At 38.3% G+C, this 22,694-nt stretch overlaps 1 protein-coding gene across 2 annotated transcripts; it reads left to right on the top strand.

Moving 5' to 3' along the window:
- The first annotated feature begins 1,676 nt into the window (after positions 1-1,676).
- nek3 (NIMA related kinase 3) lies at positions 1,677-10,566 on the top strand. 2 transcript variants are annotated; one of them, XM_008426365.2, is made up of 14 exons: positions 1,677-1,798; positions 1,897-2,024; positions 2,267-2,360; positions 4,415-4,515; positions 4,620-4,703; positions 4,876-4,943; positions 5,043-5,129; positions 6,498-6,552; positions 6,730-6,930; positions 7,112-7,226; positions 7,963-8,130; positions 8,210-8,332; positions 8,448-8,562; positions 10,099-10,566. In XM_008426365.2, exons 2-14 carry the CDS (start codon positions 1,908-1,910, stop codon positions 10,163-10,165), a joined length of 1,395 nt encoding a protein of 464 aa, XP_008424587.2. In that variant the 5' UTR covers positions 1,677-1,798; positions 1,897-1,907; the 3' UTR covers positions 10,166-10,566. The 2 variants fall into 2 exon arrangements, with proteins under 2 accessions (XP_008424587.2, XP_008424588.2); XM_008426366.2 differs by lacking the exons at positions 1,677-1,798; positions 2,267-2,360 and having other exon boundaries at positions 1,932-2,024.
- The last annotated feature ends 12,128 nt before the right edge of the window (positions 10,567-22,694 follow it).

Genomic DNA, 22,694 nt, shown 5'->3' on the forward strand with positions numbered 1-22,694 from the left:
CATCTCTTTCCTAATTTAGCTGCCAGTCATTCTGGCTCAGATCCAAAATACCCAATCTTTGTGAACTAATATCAGGCTTCTCCATCTGTGACCAATTAAAGCCCTTTTACACTGATGCCATCATATGTTAGCTGCTCTTCATGCATTCATAGCTGCAAAAGCAGGGGGTAAAGGGATCATTTCAGCTGCCCTCATTACATTTCCTTCACGGGCATCATTTTATCCATGTCACGACGGCTTGACCCTGCAACCTGACACACTCTGCCTACTTTTTAAAAAGTGTGATTAGTAGTTCTGCCAGGAGAAAAGCAACTCCAACCTTAGCTTGAGGTCAGCAGCTAAATAGAGCACTAAAGTTCACCAGGGACTGTTCAGAACCTCCTCTTATAAAAACAAAATCCTCGCAGAGCAGCTGGTTCTGAGTCAAACAGAAATGGTCTGTAAATTATTATTTACCCAGTGTTTTTTTTTTCTACTAACAAATGTAAGCTGTCAATAAAAGCACAGCTGGGTAATGAAGTATTGATTTTCACAGCAGGATTTCACATAATATAGAGTTTTAAAAGAATGCATTGAAGAAAAAAAAAACAGCTTATTCTGCTTTATGTGCGCTTGTGTCAATTATATCAGAAGAGGCACAAGAAAAAAGCTGGTTTTGGTAAATTTTATAAAGTTTTGACATATTTGAACATAGATTCTGAAGGATTTGGGTTGCATTTGAGTTTCAAGGAGTTCAACTTTACCTGTTTGAGTCAGAGTTTGATCCCTAGTCCATCTAACAATGTTGGGCACTACTACTGATAACTCAGCAGAAGCACGTAGTCGGGACTCATTCTGCAATAGTTTATCTGGACAGCTTATTTTTTTAACTGGAATTTTTCACAAACAACCAGAGAGAAAATATTTACTGACAATTGACGCCTTGTTGATGTCAAAGGAGCAGGGGTAGATGGGTTCAAATTGATAGAAAGGTAACAGTACTTTAACAACCACTCACTATCAAGGTAGGTAAACACGGCATGATCACTGAAACTGGACATTAATGGATTGAGAAAATGCTTCATGACCAGCTGCTCCTCCATTTCAGTTGTTACATTCAGATAGGGTCATGAATTTTCTTGTTGGTTTAATAGTGGGGGTAAATTTCCTTGACACACTTTTGGTTTCTTAATCCCAGTGGCCATTCAAACACCACCTGAGTTTTGTAAATCATATTATTAATGGCTAATCCGAATGGCTACATCTAGCAAGATAGTGCAAAATGTCACAAAGCTTACACTATAGCAGACTTGTTTCTTGAACACAACAAGTGGGCAGGATTTAATTAAGTGGCCAGTGGCTTTGTCTCTAGAGTGATGTCGATCAAATTAACATGTCTAGCTAGTAGCATTGAAGTACTTAGAATATACTGATAACCTTTCATAGTGGCAAAATATATTTTTCAGTAAAAGTTAGCCAGAGCTGAGGAAAATACATTATCAAGACTGGCTCATATAAAATTAAAATAAATAAATAAAAATCACGGAAAAGAAGTAAAGCAGATATGACTTCACTGTAATATAGTTTCATCAAATGTCACCATTGTAAATCCGAGCAATAACAGGACATACTTCCAGGCAGTTTTAGGAAATACATATGGTGATCTGCCACCATCTAGTGGCCATACTGCGCAATGCAGTGGCGTCCTTCGCTACGTCATACAATAACAAGGAAGTAGCGACCAAGCACCATGGGTGCATGGGTAGATTTATTGTCTCTGATTGATTTATAATTATAAAACTTTGACCTTGCATGAACAGTAAGCAGAAAAAAAGAGTTTCAGTCTTTATTAAGAAATTTCTTGATCGTACAATGACTGGGTTTATGTTTGGTGTGTGTGTTTTTTTTGTTGTGTAGTTCGGTGAAGTATGGAGAAATATTCCCACGTTAGAGTGATCGGGGAAGGGTCATTTGGTCGGGCTGTGTTGGTGCAATGCAGAAACACTCAGGATAAGTATGTACTTAAGGAAATACAGCTGCCAAAAGTGAGTACGAGCATAATCTTTTAAATGTAGCTTTGACGTAATTTACAATAGAATAATCCATACAGTGGGGATTTATTCTTAACTTGGGGGGGAAAAAACTCTCAAAGGCGACTGTTACATTAGAAAAAGAGTTAAATAGTTTTCAGCTATAAAGAAAGTGACCGATTAAAGTGTATTTTAAGCAAATGCAGATTATTGCTCATTTACAGGAGTTGGACAATGTTTATTGTCGCATTTTACAGAACCAGTCCAAATTGCTAAATTCAAGAAGGGAAGCCGTTCTACTGTCCAGAATGAAGCATCCCAATATTGTGGCTTTCAGGGAGGCATTTGAAGGTGATTTTACACAGTACAATTAAAATGACTTAGAGCATCTTAAAGTATATTTTTATATTTTATTGACTTTTGTGTTTTCTTATTCCAGTGATTCTTGAGAATAGGGACAAAACAGGTCCTATGGATAAAGCACAATATTTGAATAAAATATACACAAAATATTATTTTTTCAAATATCTGACTAAACTAAATTGTGAGCACAACAATGTATATTTTCCTGGTGTTTGCTGACTATTTTCAGCAAAAACCTAAAAAATGGAGAAGAATTTGTCATATGAGTCTCTGGTTGGCATCAAGTTTGTTTGTTTTTTAAACATTTTTCAAATGTTGGTCTGAAAAAACCCTAATGATTGTTTTTAAACAGTTGCTGGTGAGCAGGACACTACTAGGCGATATTGAGCCACATTTTTTAAAGACTTCAGTGCATTAATTGTTTGATCAATAAATGCACTGAAGCATTCCCCCTAAGCATATAATTATTATTATTATTATTATTATTATTATTATTATTATTATTATAGTTATTATCATAATTATAGTATTATAATAGTTTAAAGCAATTAAAGAAATACTAAAATTATATATTATGGCAATTAAGTATAAGTAGTCATATAAATAATTATAAAAGTACCAATAAATTGAATTAAAAATATTTTTTATATATTTTCCAACTCCATTGAAATTTGTCCCTAGTTTTTGTCAACAACGTCAGACGTGAAAAGAATGTAAAAAAAAAAAAAAATCAGGCATTATTGGGGGCACCAGAACTTCTGAGGACCCCATGACCTCTTCTTTGCTCTTCCTTTGCTAAGAGGGCTAGTTAGCTCTGGTTAGCATATGTTATTCTTTAGTTTTTTCTTCTTTTTATTCCTAAGTTGCTCGTCACAACCATGATGTGTCAACACCATAACTGACAATTTACAAAACTTTGATGAAATTTTGTGAAATAAAAGCTTGATTTTAGTATACTGTAAAGATTTCATGGACCTGATGAGCTACAATATGGCCTCCTTCAGAATAACATCATATAAATTGAGGTAGTTTGGGATTTTGTCAACTCCGTCAGATGTCAACTCCATCAGAGTTTTTGTGACTCTTTAAGTGAAATTGTTGTCAAATATCACTTACATGTGCTATTAATTCATTTTAATGTATTTTACATAAATTGCATTACTTCACATGTATCAAGTTTTTCTTTTTACTCACTAGTTTGTCACCACCTTCAGTTCTGTGTCAACTCCGTCATGCACTGCCAACTTCGTCAGATGGACTTTTTGTTGTTTTTTGTTTTACATAACATTTCTTTTGTTTCTTGAGAAGCATTTGTCTGTAAAATGAGTAAAAATATCACTAATAGGGTATTTTAAAAATCATTTTAGATTTATTTTTGTCAGATGTTGATGACAAAGTTCTGGGTCAGGTCGATTAAAAATGTAATTTTTAAAAAAATTTTGTAACTGGGAGCCTGCACCTTAGCATCTTTATATTTCCAAAACATTATTTGTCATATTTGAATACATAAGGTTGAGAAATAATTTTTAAAAAATATGGGAAAATTAAAACCCATTTTGTCCCTATTCACAAGAATCACTGATTCACGTTGTACCAACATAAAGTTGTGGTTTTCTTACATTGTATGACAAACTAGAGCTGTGGATGGAGAAAATTTGACTACATAAATTTTACGTCTGGACTTTAACTGAGCTACAAACATGCCTTGATTTAAACTTTTACACCGTAGCTCTTGCTGTATGTTTTGGGTTGAAGGTGAACAGAGGCCACAGTCTCAAGTCGTTTGCAGTTCCTAACAAGTTTTTTTGTCATAATCTTTAACCATAAAAACTGAAGAAAATGTATTCAATTCCTTTATTGAGCTGGGGTCATAAAAGTTTCTGGCCCCTGGTCTAGTCCATAAAATAGAAATAAAACAGATCAAAGTTTGTGGTCAAACTGGACAAAATGTAAAAAAATTCAAGGGTTGGGAATACTTTTTACTCCGAGCTGTGCAAATATCTTTGGATAAGATGAAAGGAAATGTGGTTGTGTGTTTCCAGGGGATGGCCTCTTGTGCATTGTTATGGAATACTGCGGTGGAGGAGATCTGCTTCAGAGGATCCAGCAGCAGCAGAAATCCTCTCAATTCACTGTTGAAAATGTAGGTCGATTTCCCTGCAGCTGTTTTTTTTTTTTTTGTTTGTTTTTTTTTGCTACTGATCTTATTTTCGTTCCCGTTCTAAAAAATGTTTTCCTCTTCCCCAGATCTTGAAGTGGTTCGCTCAGATGTGTGCAGGTGCAAAACATATTCATGATAAAAGGGTTTTGCACAGAGATTTAAAGTCCAAGGTAGAGTAGCATCAAAGTATGGATTAACATTCGGGCTGAAGTGAATTGCTCAACCGTAACAGAGACGAGTGCATGATCACCCTCTTGTGCATAATGTCATTTTGCCACAGCTGAATGCTCTTGTGTTTTGCCTCATGTTAAATCACCACTTCGGTCTCATTTCCTGTCGCAGAACATTTTCCTGACTGATGACGGTTCAGTCAAGCTCGGGGACTTCGGCTCTGCTTGTGTTCTGAACAGGTGCTGCAGGAAAACACATTTAGATCGCCTCTTCAGGCTGATTTCTCATTGCCGCTTTCGCTGCTGTGTTTAAAAAGAATGACTGTGAATTTCTTGCAGCTCAAAGGCTTATGCTCAGGCATATGTTGGGACGCCGTATTATGTGGCTCCAGAAATCTGGGACAACAAGCCGTACAACAACAAGAGGTACGCTGCAGCAGTTATAAACCTAATTATGATTCATTTAATGATTGAAAATAATTAGACCAAACTGATTTGACTTTTGCAACAATAAATATGTAAGTACTTATTAGTTGCTGAAAAACTCTTATGTTTTTGGTTTGTCTTGTTGGCAACAACATGTTGCCAGACATAAAACCAGACTTCAATTTTCTTTATTTCTGGATGTTTCTTTTCTCTATAGTCAGGAGTACGTCCATCTTTTAAAATATATATATATATATATAATTAAGTAACCACCTAGCGCAGATTTCCTGAAGAACTTCATCCCCTTCCAGCGATAAGTTTTGCTGCTTAGAAGGATTTGTGGAGGAGTTGTTTTCAGAAGATTCTCTAGGCCCACGCTGGGCTTGCCTTTACCGATTCCTGCCAATTTTTAACGTGCTTCTGCCTGCAGATCAAAACACTGGCCTACATACAGATATCTGCACAAAGTCTGCAGAGATTAATCATATCATGCACCACGTCCAGAAATCCTTCAGTTATTCAGTTGCAGTTTTACAATTAGAAACATGATCATTCACTTCTACATGTGGTTTTCTTTTTAGAAGCACCCAGGGCGTTGTGCTGGACGGGGGCGTCTTTTGGGAGGTTGGGTGGTCCCATGTGGAGTACTGGGGGATGGAGAATTTGTTGCTTTTCTTGAATTGCTGGTAGTTAAGGGTTGCAGACTTTGAGTGTGGTTGCGTTGACGCGAGAACCACTAAAAAAATAAATAAATAAATCTCCTATTAAGCTACTTTTGCTGTGCAACTATTATTCATTTAATCCAAAAAGAAACCCGTCAACAGATCAGTTCTAAACTGTATTAATGTTAAATCAACCAGGAAGGACAGAGCTTTTTAAATGTTGAAGTTAAAAGTATTTTTTTAGGTGCAGATGCAACATTTGCTACAAATAATCGATCATGCGCCGAATGCTGTGTTGCTGCATTTTGGGCAATAAGATTTTTATTTTAAGTTATTTGCTTATTTGCATTTCTGAACGTATTTCAAATATTGTATGAAAATAAGCTTAATAAGTTAAACAAAAAATCTGCAGAATTTAATCGTCGGAACAATTGATTAGCTAAGTCAATAAAGTCAGTGGTGCAACAGGAGAGATGTGTCATTTTATCCCTGACAGTCCAGGGCAGTTTACTGTTTCGCTAAGCTGTCAGGACAGGAAAAAAAAAACAAACAAAGAAAAACAAGGTGGAGTTTTGAAGTCAGGCTTAGTCTCAGTTCCCAGCTGAGCGGGAGTTATGTAACTGATGTAATCGTGCTTCTCTGTGACTGTGCATGACGAATGTCTGCATTGTATGAATAACCACTTCTGTCTTTTTGTATTCTGCAGTGACGTATGGTCGCTGGGCTGCGTCCTCTACGAGCTCTGCACCCTGCGACACCCGGTACTCGTCCTCCCGTGCCCTGGGTTTAACCGACTGGGACTTCTGCTTAAATATTTATGAGTCACTGACTCATAAATCAGCTAGATCAGCCTCATGTTGTCAGCTGAGTTAAGTTAGCTGCTGTGTTTTTGTGGCTTGTTGTCTCTCTGACCCCTTACTCCCATTTCCTGCGTTCAGTTCCAGGCGTCCAGCTGGAAGAGTTTGATCCTGAAGGTGTGCCGGGGCGCGTACCCTCCACTCCCCAACCACCTGCCTTACGAGCTGCACTACCTGATCAAGCACATGTTCAAGACCAATCCAAAGGACCGGCCGTCGCTGCACACAATCCTGACCTCTCACCGGGTTTCCAGACTCCTGCGCTCTCATCTGCCCCCACAGGTGGAAAGACGACATACGCTCCGATTTTACAGAGTGATTTTACAGCTTGTCCTCTGAAGGGAATGTCAAAATCAGTTGAAACTTTTACTCATATCCCTCATCTGTGGAATCGGACAGAGCTCGTGTTGGTTCAGGTTTTATTACGCGTTGCACTTACTGCTCTGGTTTGAACCCTTTGCAGGTTTCAGAGGAGGAGGGAGAGAAGAGGCGAGTGGGTCGATGGAGGAAGGAAGAAGGGCGGAAAGTGGCCAATTTTCTGGGAGAGAAGAGTTTAATAAAAACATCAACAATTGAAGGTGGAAAGTTCAAAACGCTTGATTTTAACTTGTCTTAGCAAAGCATTCCTAATCCCGAAACATTTTCACTTTTTTTAGGCTACATCCACAAACTCCCAAGTGTATTTTATTGGGTTTCATGTCAACCGTCAACATGAATTAGAGCAGAATTGTGAAGAGGAAGAAAAAGAATATGTGGAAAATTTAATAGTGTGATGTACAGTCACATTCCTTAAAATAGTGTTTGTAATATTATGGAATAATTTTATTAAATAATTTGGATAGATTTAGAATGAACAAGAATAAAACATGAACACGTGGTGAGTTTTGGATTATTGATTAAAAATAATTTGAATATTATTTAGAGGTGGGGTTTAATAACACATATTTGCACTTCACAATAATTTATTACTTTATTTTATATGTTCTATCACATGAATAACATTATTGCGACAGACGTTAATATTGTTATGTGACTGTTTTTAAGTAATATGTTGATAATAGCATAATAATGCAAGTTTGTGCTCTCAAACGCCAATAAGCCTCCATTTTGCAAACACTTGGAACCTAAATCTATTTTAAATATCCAAAATTGAGCAATGACCAAAAGCAATAAAAGGACAATAAAAACAGAAACCGTAAATAAAATGGATTATGGGGTCTCCGAACAAAATTGCCCTCTAAAAAATATTAATTAACTTATTGAGCTCATTTTAGTTTGTAATGTGATTAATTGATTAATTTCTTACTGCGACAGGCTTAGGTGAAGATTTACCTAAAAGCTACTGTGAGAGCTCAGAACCAGGCTGTAGGAAGCAGTGGACGGCTGAGTCACCGAGCGCTGTGCTGCAGATGTTGGCCAACGCCAGCCTGGTGTCATCAGACAGCATGGCTGCGGCTTGCCAGACCGGCTCCACCCGTGAAAGTACGACAGCGGCGAAATTAAATTTCCTGAGCTGTTCGAAAGAAAACTAGATCCCAGTGTTCCTTCCTTGTTGTTGCAGGTGACTCAGAGGCCGGCAGGCAGAGAAAGCGGTGGGTGCGGGACCCTCCCGAGCGGCTCCTGGGCCTGCTGGAGAAGGCCCAGCTGAACAAAGCTTTCAGCACCTTTTTAATTCACAGAGGAGGTCAAGAGCACGCTTTGAGCATCTTTTTTTTTTTTTTGTTGCCCTAAACATCCTCAATGAATCATCTAAATCATTCCAGATGGTGTAAAAGGTTTTTTTTTTTTCCCGTTTCCAGATGACAACCCACTGGTTGGACCCCTCTCCCCGCATCGGGGTGATGACACTGATGGGCCCGAACTAGAAGTAGTGGACGAGTACAGACTGCAGGCTCGCTCTGATGATGAGGACACGTGAGAACGTTTGCTTTTTTTCCCCCCACACATTTTATGTTCTAGTTATTCTGATGCGTCGTCTTTCTTGTCATGTAGTGTCAATTAGAATTAGAATTCAACTTTTTTGTCATTGAACGTCACAAGTACAAAGCGATGAAAGGCAGTCTGCATCCATCCAGAAGTGCTTAACAAGAAAGTAAAAATATATTAAAAATGTACATTGAAGTTTTTTTTCTTCTTTAAAAATAGGCTAAAACATAAGTGTCATGAATTAGTCAGAAGTTTAGATTTTTGAGAGAATATTGGCCGTTAAGCGGAAGGAAAAGCAGTATTTGTATTAGTTTAACAGATAAAATCACAATAAAATGCACTGAGGCTGTAACGTGAGAAAATGTGACAAGTTTAAATGCTTATCACTATTTTTGTAAAGCACTCCATGTTGTTTTTTGTGCCACATTAGGAGGTTAATGTACAGTCACATTAGAAACCAACAGGTTTAACAAAAGGTTCTTGTAGAGAGAACAATCTAAAATATAAACAGTGAATAAGATGCAGCTCAGTTTGGGATGTTCTGCTTCTCGAATAGTTTCGCCAAATCTATCCAAAATCAGCAAAAATAATTTAACATTTATCCATTATATTTATAGGCAAAGTAATGCTGCGTTCCAGTTAGCTGGGAACTCTGAGCTGTTTGACGTCAAACCTGAGGTTCCAGTGAAGAAGTCGGAATGTCAACATGGCGGCGCCCACAAACATTGTTTGCAATAGCTCTAATAAACATAATTTTAAGCTTTCCATTGCAAACACGTCTTTTAATTTGCTTAGTGTAAATGTAACATTAATTTTTGACTCATGTGTGTCTTGTAAACTAAACATGTTTCCACCACATTTGACTACTATTGATGTGAGGAGCAGCCACGCTGAAATGCAAAGTCGACCTTACACGTCGTGATTTGGGGTGGTCAGAGTGGCCGCCATTTTGAAAGGCCGTTCCAGTTGATTTTTCTGACTGAGAGGTTAGAATTTCCCAGTTCTGACTGGAACACAACATAAGCCCCAGGATAAACTTTGCTAACTATGATAACAAGAGTGTTCATGCAAATGTCTTACTAATGGTTTCAAAGAGAGTGTGATTAAAATGAAACTTAATATTAGTGGTAGTACCCTTCTGCACACAATTTTAGTTTTTGAATTTCAAGTTGTTTGTTGTGTGATCATTCCGCCCTGAAACAAAAACAGAAGTTATCCTGAAAAACCCAAGTATCACATATAAAGTCCAATAATGAAGCTCCAGATGGTCATAAATACAAAGGAATGCCCAAAATGTGAACATTTCCTGTACATTTTTATGGATATGTTGGACTTTCCGTATATTTCTGAGCCAGTCTGTGTAAAAATAAACAGTTCAGACCCTGAATATTGATGTGGACAGAGGGAGCTGTCTGAGTACCTGCAGAATGCCTGGAATGTGTTAGCTTTGTATCGTTTCTATAAAACGGCTCTCCTACGAAAACACTGTTAAAATTCATTGTATTGTGTGTTCTGTCCACACAGGGACTTTGAGGAAGAATCTCCTTGTGACTGGGTGGATGAAGTTGAGAAAATATTTTCAGAACACTAAAGCCTCTTTCCTTTAGACCTCAAACAGAAAACACTAACTTTTCAAATGTGTCAAAGTTTCTTCCTTTTCTTTTTTTCCACAACGTTAGTTTGGGAAAAGAAGTAACTTTGAATATGTGAGTGAAATAATTGTGTCTGTAAATGTTTGTTTTCAGTGAGGTGTGTGTGTGTGTTTTTGTTTTTTTTTAACCGAGTGGAGCATCTGCTCTGTACCTTTTGGGTCGTCGGTGATAAGATTCCCAGAAAACTGAAGGCCGTCTCAGAGGCTGCTCCTTGGGAAAGCAGGAAGTATTAAGACCCACAGAAGCTCATTTCCTCTGATATCAAAAGTAGACTAAACATGTCTTGTCTTTAATATTGTTTGACTTTCACGCTGTTGTATTAAAACTAACGTTGTACACATCTGGCTCTTTTGTCTGTTGCTTTGTTTGATTTATCTTGTTGCAGACGGGTCGGGGCTTTGTTCTTCTTCCCTCCACTAGGTGGTGTTAAAGCTACTGCCTGGACTTGGATTGAATCGAAGTTATAAAGAATATCTTAAATTGAACTAAACATGAATGCTTATTCTCGTTATATGGGAGATTAAGACAGAGGCGTCCTAGTGTGAAAAGAATCTAGTTTTCCCATTTAAAAGCTTGACATTGTGGAGGAAAAGAGAACAATAGAAAAACCACAAGTTTGGCAACAAACAAAGCCAAGCCCAAGCCTCGCCCAAGTCGTTTTGGGCTCACCAGGATATAGACTAAACTATAAAGAGGCTGATTCACCAACAGTCACTCCAGAGATTAATTATCCTGGTTGCCAAAGTTTATCCGGAGAAGGAAACCTCCTACTCCATGACAGGAGTTTCCTCGCCATGAGCCTTTCAGCCTGCCTGGGAAATTTTCTTTTTTTTTTTTCTAGTAAGGAAGCTCAGTGATGCAGCTCTGCGCTTATCGTGAACTCACAAAAAAAATCCACATCCAGAGTTTACAGTCCACCCCCCTCCCTGCTGTTTTGACTATTTTTTTAATGCCCCCCTCCAGCCTCCTCAAAGAATGCTCATGTTCAGTGAAGATACAGATAAAGTGGAGCTGCAAAGTTGACTTATAGTGCCACCGAGTTCTGTGTCCTGCAGATAGGAGGGTCTCCCATCAGTGGTCGAGATGTATTTTAACTGTGTCCTCACAACTCACCACATGACATGAATAACTTTCTTTTTTGTGGTTTCAGACCTTCAGTCATTTTCTAATAGGAAATGAAAAATGTACCTCTCAAAAGTTAATAAAACATTGTAAAAGCTGTATACAAGTATTAAAAGTAAAAGTACTCGCTGAATGCATTACCTAATCGCTAATATCATTAAGTGTGCCGATCGTATTTAATTTTAATACATCAGAAATGTGCCATTTTAATGAACACTACCACAGATTAAACATGTTCTTATTGTGTTTATTCTCTGTAACAGTTTAGACTTAGATATGTGATTCTATGGATCATAATTTCAGGGATGGAAATATCTTGTCTCCTGTCCTAACATAACGCAAGCTTCATTAGTGACATTTATTTAGAAAGAAATCCAACTGAAAGGGGATGTAAAGAAGGTAAGGGGAGGCAACCAAGGAGCCATGTAGCAGAGTTGTAGTCAAGACCACCGAGACCAAGACCAGGGCCCCGCGCTAAATGACACAATAAAATTAAGTTTACCTATCAAAATTGGTTCTCAGATTGATCTGAAAGATCCACATTCCCATAAAAACACCTAGATATTAAATACTTAGAGCTGAAATATATTTAACCAGTATCAATTAAAACTCACTTCATTCTGTTTTGCTTTCATCGCTGTGCTACAATCCGCAGAGGTCTCCTGCCATCCCTAGAAAAATAACGCCCTGGGCGGTTGTCCATATTGCACATGTCAGAAACCACAACTGAAACATTGCAATTAACGGTAAATATCGTTCAACTATGAACACTGTCCATCGGCGCAACAAGTAACTAAGCAGAATGAGCACCGTGACTGTTCTCACCCTCCCTCCCACTGCGATGTTTGCCACCATGACAGGAGACGAAATCAATCAATGAGCAATGAGTATGCTCTGTGTTCATACGTTCAACTTTTACTTATTCAGCAATTAAATAAATGTGTGTAGTGCAGTGTACATAAGAACAAAGAACGGCTCTAAGTGCTCAAAGTGAAGCTTCAGTCCCTAGGACTTAGTAAAGATCCGTCCAGAAGAATCGGATCGTTCCTGAATGTTAAATCACTATATTGCAGACTTTGGTCACAGCGTTGTCCCATATATGCGACACCTCAGTCAACATACAATAATTCAGCGCATGAGTGACAATGCTGATGCTGATGCTTTGTTAGCATCACGTCCACAGATCTTACCTTTCTTTAAGCTTTCCTTCCAAGTGACGCTAAAAGTTGGAGGAAGTCCCACCGTCTGTGAAAGCGAAGCGCTGCTGATTTTATATGTCGCCATATCTATGATTTATGCAGCGCTACTATTTTACTGACGATTAGACAGACATCTCCTGCCGCTCAGAGGAAACCACTGCGCATGTCTGGAGCTCCGCGTGCGAGTAAAGGTGGAGCCGATGGGTGACAACAGACACTAAGTCACGTTATTGGTTGGATTTTACGGCGCCACCTTAAATCCCTGAACTTCACATTTTAACGGAAAAAAAGAGCAACGCGACTTGGATGTAACTAGTAACGAGACAGTTTTGTAGAAATGTAAAGTAGAAAGTACAGATACTTACTGTAAAATGTAGTGGAGTAAAAGTAGAAAGTACCCATTATTAAATCTAATTAAGTAAAGTACAGATACCCGAAAACTGTACTTAAGTACAGTAACGAAGTACTTGTACTTGTACTTCCCAGTACTTGTACTTCGTTACTTCCCACCACTGCTGTTTTATCTATATTTGACATGTCAAGTTATTTATGCGCTTCTCAGTGGTCAGTGGCTTTACCGCATTCAAACATAGTTAGCAGTTGCTGAGTATGTTTATACTAGTATTTTTAGTTGATTTTTTTGTTTGTTTTGTTGTAAGGCCTCCTTGCCATTACCATAATCTTTAGCTCCCTGCATGGACCATCAATGGAGTTCATGTCAGGACTCCGACTTCCAGACTGGAAGTTCCAGTAATAAGAAACATCTTGTTAGGAAAATCCCACATTGAGAAATAATTGTCTCAGTCAAAATCACATTGGCTACAAGTTAGGTTACTGTTTATAAATGCTTTAAAAGCCACAAATATCTGTCTCAGTTATAAATATGACATAATACATGCTACCCATCCTTCCATTGGATATACCTAATTATAATGCAAGGTCATAGGGGGTGCTTAGTGCTATTCAATGAAGGGTAATTTGTGTTCATCATAAGTCAGAAAATGCATAAAATAAGTAGCTGCTCTGTCTGCTGTTAATGTTGGAGACTAAAAGAGAAGCACAGAGAAGGTTAAAAAAGGAACCATTTCACCACCAGCAGCAGCCTACAGAGGTGAAAAAAGGCAGGAATGATCCATGCTTTCCTGCCAAGTTCTGACCTGAATCCACCTACTCATCAGATCCCACTTCAAAACAAAACAAAAAAAATGTTACTGAACAATTTCTTTTTTTCCCGCTGTTGCTTTCTACACATCTTTCACAAGGTGCTAATAACTGTGACAAACTTTGCATGTTTATATTTCCCAAAAATATAATGTTTCAGTGCAGCATTATTTTGTAATCAGGCATGCTGCTAATGCTGAAAATGACACATGCATGAAATGACTTTGTAAAGTAAAGAAGAGTTCATAAAAATGTAGAGTTGGCTTCGATCTCTGGTCACAGTAACCTATGAATAGGAGAAAAGCAGCAAACATGATGCTAGCCTGGCCATTGCCTTTCAAAGCACTTAATCTTGATTCTCATCTCCTTTTGTTGCCATTTCTGAGATTTCTCCCATTCAGCTCAATATCTCCACTTCAAATTCAGCCAAAAAGGAAACGTTACCAACAATGGCATCAATTTCTTGTAGGCCTATATAGGGTTTTAGTTTGGCAATGACAGCAGAGGAAGTGAATGAAGCCATTGAGCAATTCAAGTTGGAGCAAAATAAATGCTTAATACATTTCGTTGCTGGCAAAGATGTCACTACCCTCGTCCCCACAGGTTTGTTAACGGCACATGTAATCTCAATAAACTTCAATGATCTGGCACCTTACATGTATCATAGACAAATGCTAAGAACCAAGTAAAATCACATCCAGTCTTTTAAAACTTCAACAGAAGGAAGTAGAACAAGGGGCTGGTTTTTACCAGGCTAAGCTGATACAGACTAGGTGCAAGAGTCGACAAACCAAAACAACTGCACATCTGACAAACATTATTTTGCACATGTGACTTATAATTCTTTAATTTTCTTGATTTCTAAAAAAAACTTGTAATATATCAAGCAGCTTGTGTGGATCAGAGGGACAAAGCCTTTGTAGTTTGCTAATATTTATGTGTTTTTCTCCTTCTCTTTTGACTTTGCCTGAGCCTAAAAAAATACTGAAAGCTCGTGAAAAAAAATTTCTCTACAAAATACGGAGCGACAAGGCTTCCTCTTGCAGGAAGGATGTTGAGTTATGTCTGGTGTATGTCATAAATGAGCCAAAGAAAGCCATGTCTGGGGATGAAATGCATCTGTTTATCACTTACACTCACACTCTCTCAACAAGTGAGGCTTTGGACACAAAAGAGGAAGCGCAACTTTAAGCATATCTGCTTATTATTATAACTAATACTGTGTTTAGAGACGGAGAGGCATGCTTAAGCCTGCAGCTGTGTTTGCTGACAAAAGTGAGCAAAAACGCTACAATGCCTCAGAGGTGTTCCATGAGTCGAATCTGTTTACATGAGAGAAATCTGTAAACCTGAAGCACTAACAGTGGTGTAGCATTTCATTGTCAGTCTCTGTTGCTCTGAAATGTGTCTTATCTGGTGTTTTGGCGTGGACACTTGTGTCACGGTGAAATCGTATTTCACTTGGGCGCTTAATCTTAAGTGAGTCACTTATTCTTTTCCTGCTAGTTCTGGTGACCTGATAGACAATCAAGAAACATCCTCTCTTATCAAACGATGCACTAAAGGACCCCTCATTTTGTCTATCTGGCAGCTCGCCTGCACACGTCGCCCTCTCAGCTGCTGTCATTACTGTTGATGAAATGTTGGCGCTGGCTATCAGCAGCAATCTCTATTCCCCTTTTGTCTCTGTTTTTGCTCCTGCTTTCGATTGTCCCGAGTTTCACTCAGGAAAAGCTCTACAGATGCGAGATGACCCAATGATCTCTGTCTGGCTACTGATGCTTGGAAAGCCGTTTTTCAATCAGAGCGCTCCGTTGCCTCTCCAACCCTTTTGTTTTCGTTTGCTTGGACACGACATGTGGATCTATTTTTATGCTGTATTTGCATTTTCGGTTAATATTTACGGCCTTACTGGTAACTTGCAGACAGTGAGAACCTTGAACATGAATCAACCGTTAAGGAGAAGTGCTGTCTGTTCTTGATGGGGAGCAGCTCTTCCTGTTAATAACAAAGCACTTCGGCGCTGCTTGGGAGTCTCTTTGCAACTATAAATACGAGAGCCGTCATTGTTATGATTATTTCTAGCGCGTTGCAGAGACCCTCCATTGTGTGTGCTCGCCACTGTTTTGATGCTCTGTGTCACACAATAGAAATTGGCGTGGCCAAGAGGGTTTTGGTGTGGTGGAACAATTTACTAGTGGCTAAAAGACCATGAACGTTTAAATTTGGATATGGGTGATTATATGAAGTGGGATGCAGTTAGGCTTGTTTAAAACTCGATTATTTTTAGAGTAAAAGTTTGTATGGTCCTGATGAGCAGTGCAACCTTTAGTTCTGCCACCATGTCTCTGTGTCATCCTTCCTTATTTAGATAATTGTAGAACCACTATGCGCAAGGACCATAGACAGAATGGCAAGCCTGAGGAAAAAAAAGACAATTACAGACAATATAAAGCAATGTGAGCACATATCACGTTTTTATGTTGGCTTATAGAATATCTAAAGCTGCGAGAAACGTCTGAGAATGTCATATACATACAGTATATTTCCATGGAGGTTTTTTAGCTTAAAGAAGTACATAATCATGGATTGAATTGTCAATTCAAAGTTCAGTCTGACTGACTGAGTTATTTTGTGAAGAGGAATCTGTGAAAATGTGGAAAGCTGTTAAAGACATGCCACAAAAGGTCTGCAGCTGTAATTAGAGAAGATTGGTTCTACAAAGTACTGATTGAAGGAGGCTGAATATAGAGGCACGCATGTGACCATTTCTGAAAATCATTTACCTTTAACTTCACAAAGCCACACCATGGTTTGTGTCAGTTTGTCACATTATATCCTAAAAAAATACATTAACATTTTGAGGTTGAAATTGGGAAAAAGATAAAGAAAGCCACTTTATTTTTGGACATTTACTTGTTCTGAGTCATACGTTTTATTACAGATACAGTACATTTAGCTAGAAGGAACCTGCCACTTAGCCAAAGAACAAAATGGAGAACGGACACAGCTGAGAAAATAAGGGATTTGAAAAAAAATACACAGACTCGTTTAATTCAAAGGCATATTTATTTTCGTATCGCAGGGATGCAGAAGCAAACACACTCAACTGGTAATCTTCTGCAAGCTTCTCCAGGATGGACACACCTTAACAGGTACAGCAACAGCAAACAGCACAGTGGGAGGCAAAGTTGGCAATGAATTAGAATATTACTAAAAAGTTCATTTATTCCAGTAACTGACAATGTGAAACAATACAGGTTGTTGTTTTTAAAATATACTTTTAATCTAATAAACATGCCTTATTGGGATGTTTGTGTATGACTGCACATTACCTAGAGACAGCAAAGTCAATAGAGACTCAACAGGGCTTAACTGTGAGAACTGAGTGTAGAGAAAAAGTGTAGAGACTTGCAATGAAGCGTTTTGTTGATGTCTATTCAGTTATTTAGTAATGTTATATTAAGGCCTCATTGCCCACATATATTAAATTGACTGAGCTATTCATGTGGGACCGCAAATGTAATGCTCCTTTTTTCAACATATGTAGTGAAAATTATTTTCTCTACATGAAAATTATTTTTCTTTTTTTTCTAAGATGCAGAAAAATAATTAAACCTGCAGCATAATGCTTGACAGTTGGTATATTGGAAAGCCTCGCCTTGACTCCTCCACACATACATGTTCTAATTATTGTCCAAAAGCTAAATCTTTGTCTCATCTAACCAAACGCTTTGCAGAAAACATTTGGATTCTCCAGCTGCAAATTTCTGTCAAGCTTGAAAGCATACATTTTGGAGTGTGGATTCCTCTCTTCCTCTGTTTTCAGTATTGACACTGACACTTGTACTTTGACAACTGCTGGATTGCTTAAACAGTGTGGGTCAGATGGTTGAAACTTGTTGAAAGTATGAAGTACCATTAAGGATATGACCCCAAAAAGACACCAAAACTGGTTTTAAAAAGGACAATGCCTTCCCAAAACACAGATGTCTTCCCCAGCTTTTTGAAATGCGTGCAAAGGTCAGGTCCATGCCAGGAAATCAACCAATTTAAATAGCTTCTGACTGGATAGTGGTTAATTATCCAGCCGGAATTATAGCGGAAGGTTGTTGATAGCTATAAAAGGTTGTGGTTTCTTTGTGAAACTTTTTTTTTTTCAAATATATATGGATGCATGTGGTACGTTAGAGCTGTTTTCATCCAAAAAAATCAAAATAAACTTAAACTTGTGCCCTCACTTCTATTTTTTTCTTTAAAACAAAAACATTGAGGCTCTTTGCTGAATTATCCGCCTACTCTGAAAACTGCACCACTGAAATGCACAAGTGTGTGTAAAGGTCTCATCTCTATCTTGTATTTAATGCAGCATCCAATATAGCAGCTTGATATGATAGTGTTAAATCCTGTCTGTGCTTACGTGTTGTCTCATTTCCTGTTTCACTGAAATACAACTTACGTTCTATGAAATCGGTTTGTGACCTGAGAGGTCCTGTAGGGTAAAGCCGTCTAATATAGTTGACATCACTGTACATGTTTTTTTTGGGGGGGAGGTTTGTTTTTTTCCCCATCTCTTGTCAGTGCTTTGCTCAGACATAATGCTGCTTCCTATTTATTTATTTATTTAAAGAAAAAAAAAAAGCAAATGTCCAGAATAGGGTTATTTAAATTCCAGAGAGTAATGCGGCTCCTAATTTAGTTTTCCTTCCAGACCCACAGCTAACCACCGAGGCACCACAAAATGAATTTAATGAGTCAGTGTGTTGTCACAACATAACGGCTGATACAAGCCAGGCTGCTGCATTAAACCAGACAACAAGCAAGGATCAGTGTGTGGTCAGTAGTAAACAAATGCATTAGTCCTGCCTCTTCCTCTGCTCATGTCACTGTAGTGCTGTTTAACTGGTTCCAAGACCAATAAAAACAAATTTTAGACAGCAGTATAACACTGCTCCTGATTCTTCCTCACACAAAGCTGATATTATTATTAAAACTTATAATCTCCTTTAGCATCGACAGGAAAGCTGGTCAGACGATGGGAAGATTAATGAGACTAAAAACACGGGAATCCTTGAAATAAAAATCTGTTAGAAACTCCACAAAACTTGAGAATGGTACAAAGATTCACCTTCAAGCAGGACAAAAACTCTGAACATGTAGCTCAAAATATATCCATTTGTTAGAACGGCCTGGTCAGAACCCAGACTAGATTTTAGTATTAGTTCTAGAAACTTCCTGTTAGAATTGTTTTCCCCATCCAGTTTGAGTGAACTTAAATTGTCATGCAAAAAAAGAAAGGCGGAAAAATGAAGTCGCTAAATGTGCAACATTTCACAGTATTTTCCTTGGGGGTTGTTGAAAATACATAATTCTGTGTTTTCCTCCTATCTCTTTTAGCTAGTTGCAAAGCTAAAGCTACAAGAAATGACATGTTAGGAAACGCCTTCAAAGCTACATGGTGGATGTGACGCCCTCTTTAGGGCGAAGCTTAGAGGCTAACAAAGGAAGTTACCAACTGTTGCTTGTTGCCATTTTGTCCTGCTAACTCCTAAAGGTAGCAAGGGGAGTGGAGCAGATGTATTTTGGTATTAATAAACAGAATTTGTGGTGTGCTGTGGTGGCGCAGGGGTTGAGCGCAGCCCACGTGTGGAGGTCTTAGTCCTCGACGCGGCTGTCGCTGGTTTGATTCCTGGCCTGGTGATATTGCCGCATGTCTTCCCCCTCTCTCAGTGCCTGCTTTCCTGTCAGTTGGCTGTCAAATGAAGGCCAATAAAATAGAATTTATGAATTCAACTCACTGACTCTTCTTCAATCTCATCAAGAACTTAGCATGGAGAATGGATAAATTCTCCACAGGGTACCAGAATAGAAGAGGCAAAAAACAATGACATATTTGTTCTTCTTCACAATTATCCTCCACTTTGTGTTAGCCTCACCTAAAATCCCTATAAATATTGTTTGTGGTTTTGACATTAAAATACAAGCCGAAACATAAGGCACTATGATCATCTTTTCAAGGCACAGAGTGTGCTCGAAAGAGCAGACAAGAACTGAAGAAAAATGTTATCTACTTTGTTTTGGCACACTTTTAATCACATATTTTTCATATTTTCACTGTGGACAGCTGGATATAAAACAGGCCCCTGTCTCTGACACATAAAGTTCTCAAGAACAACTTCATAAACTAGGCAGGAGGTTCAAAACCTCTCCCCTAATGTGATATCCTTGTAAAATACCCGTACAGGATGTCCATTATGTATTTTTGTGACACTCTGATTTCAGGCTCTGGCTCTGCTTGAATTCTTTTGGCTTTATCTGTCTGTTCCATGGGGGCTAATTGTGGGGTTTGTTTTGGAGCTGTGCTGATAACCTCAGGGCTATCGATGAACTGTGTCCTTCCCACCTTGAGGCCAAAATGTTAGGGGGTTGCCTTTCCAGGATCCTGGTTCAAAAGGACATGGAGTCTTGAGCCAATCGTCTGTTGAGCACCTCTTTCTCCCTCTTCAACAGGAACTTAAAATGCTAAATGACGTGATCATATCTCAAAGAAAAAAAAATGTGATTCTCGGGGAAATGTCGGCTGAGAAGGTGTTGTCAACTATTTTTGTGTGCAACATGTAGGAGACTTGATTCTGCCAGGGAAGAGAGGGAAAGTGTTGAGAGCTCTTACGAGACTCTGTGGACATTCCTAATGGAGGACAGGCTGACCCAAAGGCTTTTATGGCTGTGCTGTGGAGGGTGACTTGGGTATTTTCTTAAGTGTGTGCTGTAGGATTATAAGGGTTGCTAGGAGAAACTGCTCTAAAACAAGAAGGTTGAACAGAAGCTTTAATTATATAGTCCTCACCAGAGGTTTCAAAACAAAATTTACTGTTTCTGCATTATTGGATCTTCTTTGCAGATGTTCCTATGGTAACATGAGGTGGAGTATCTCACAGGCTAGAACTTTCTTAATCAAGAAAAAAATTAATGTTTATGCAGACTTCATTTTCAAAAGCGTCAAAAAAGAAAAAAGAAATCAAGATGTCTGAAATTTGACCTGGCATACAAGTTAAAATCCTGACCGGTGTTGACTCATTCTTAATTCATTAATGTTTGGAGTTTGTCTGAATTTGAGGATTGACCAGGCTTCTCAGCCAGACCTTCAATCTTTTTGTCCCTGAGATACATTTGTATTATGAATGGATGCTTCATCGTGCTAGAAAAAAACATTGTCTATCATCAAATCACTGGATTGCTGGGAATTATAAGTTATTTTATTCATAACACATAAACACTAGACATTTTTATTTATTTATTTTTTAATCCTTCACTGCTGGCATGACTCGTGGGAGTGTTGATCTTTTTTATTTTTTTCCAGACGTTCCAGCAGTTTGAAAGAGCTTAACTGGAGAAAATACCTGAACCCCAGTCCTCTGCAGTCCAGAGCACTTCTGTAAGAAATTATTTTCGTACAGAAAAGTGGCTTTCTACACTTTCTTTACAGTAGTTAAACATAATTATTGTCTGATGGGGCTAAAATAATGCAAAAATACATTTTTGTACGCTAATGATATTTTTCAATCAAATTGCGACCATAAAAACTCAACCTGCAAAGTTAGGAAAAATCTAAATTTCTCAGTCTTAAAACTTTCACCATACACTGAAATAGTCATATTTTTAGTTATGACTGTGCCAATTTTAAAAAGCCAACGTAAAAAATTTACAGTTTAATTTTACACTATTATCTCTTTTTTTTTTAGGAGAATAAAAAATGAGAACTGAATGTAATTTTAATGTGGCTGTTTTCTAGGGTTGCTATAATACTGTGGAACTACAAACCTCTCATTTCTCTCATGAAATGTCAGTTTCACTTGTGGTCTGTTCTGTCTGATTAAGCTACTGGAAAGGATTAGTGTCTTCACATCGGCCGCTCAGTCCCACTCTTAACCCTCTGAAGGAGGAGTTCACAGCATCAAAAAGCCTAACTTGTATCATCAAGCTGAACACACCCAGTTCTATTTTTTTATGCTTCTTTAAAAGCCTCTGTGAAACCAGGCTGAGTCAGACTCAAACAGTCATTGCCGAGAGAAAAAGATTAGACGTGCTATTATATAGTGTGTTACACAGAGGCAGTATATTCATGATATAAAAAAAAACAGTAGTAGTTTGTGTTATTATACTAACGCAACATTTTCTTGATTTAAGATCACTTCTAAAGTGAAAACTAAGTGTGTTGAAAAAAACAACCTCTAGCCCAGCAGGTTCCCACAGGGGTTGGCATTAGGTCCACTGCAATTTTCTCTGTACTTGACCGTTAAAGGCACCCTTAAATACATTTTTTAGTCACTTGGGGCTTCCTTTCCTTTCTTTTTCCATGCTTTATTGCTGTGTGAGCCTTGTTTCTGGCACAGCTTGAGTTGAACAGTCGATGGGTGTGGAATGTCCTACGCATGCACAGGTTTGGTGATGTGGTGATGATTTTAGGGGTGGGAGTGGCCATCCCCCTTGGTTTGGTGCTGTTTCAGCAGGATGATGAGTTTCTGGTTGGTGGTCTGAGGTTCTGAGGCCAACTGTGGTCTTTGGGGCCTGGGATATGTTCGGTTGTGGACAGCTTCCTTTTAGGTCCTCTGGGGAGATTTCACCAGACAGAATTTCACTAATTTGGCATGTGTATTTATGTGAAATGCAGTCTGAATTTCATGAAATCAAACAGGCGTTGCATTTCTTATTCCCTGCATTAAATGCCATAACAAGACATGTGAAAAATAAAGATATAGCCCAAAAGTGTTTTGGACGCATGTGTGTATATGTGTGTATGAAGCACTATAAATATTTCCCAGCTTTATTCACTTTATTGACTTCAATTTGTTGATATAATGTCAATAAACCTCAAAAAAGTTGATTTTACATAACATCTCCTCCCCCTTTTATTGAACAAACTTGTTACTAACACCGTTAAGAGAGCACTGTGGAAGTGAAGAAATCATTCAGCAATATTTAGAGT

This window comes from Poecilia reticulata, chromosome 13 (assembly GCF_904066995.2).
Source record: "Poecilia reticulata chromosome 13, P_reticulata-male-v2, whole genome shotgun sequence".
Taxonomy (NCBI): Eukaryota; Metazoa; Chordata; class Actinopteri; order Cyprinodontiformes; family Poeciliidae; genus Poecilia; species Poecilia reticulata.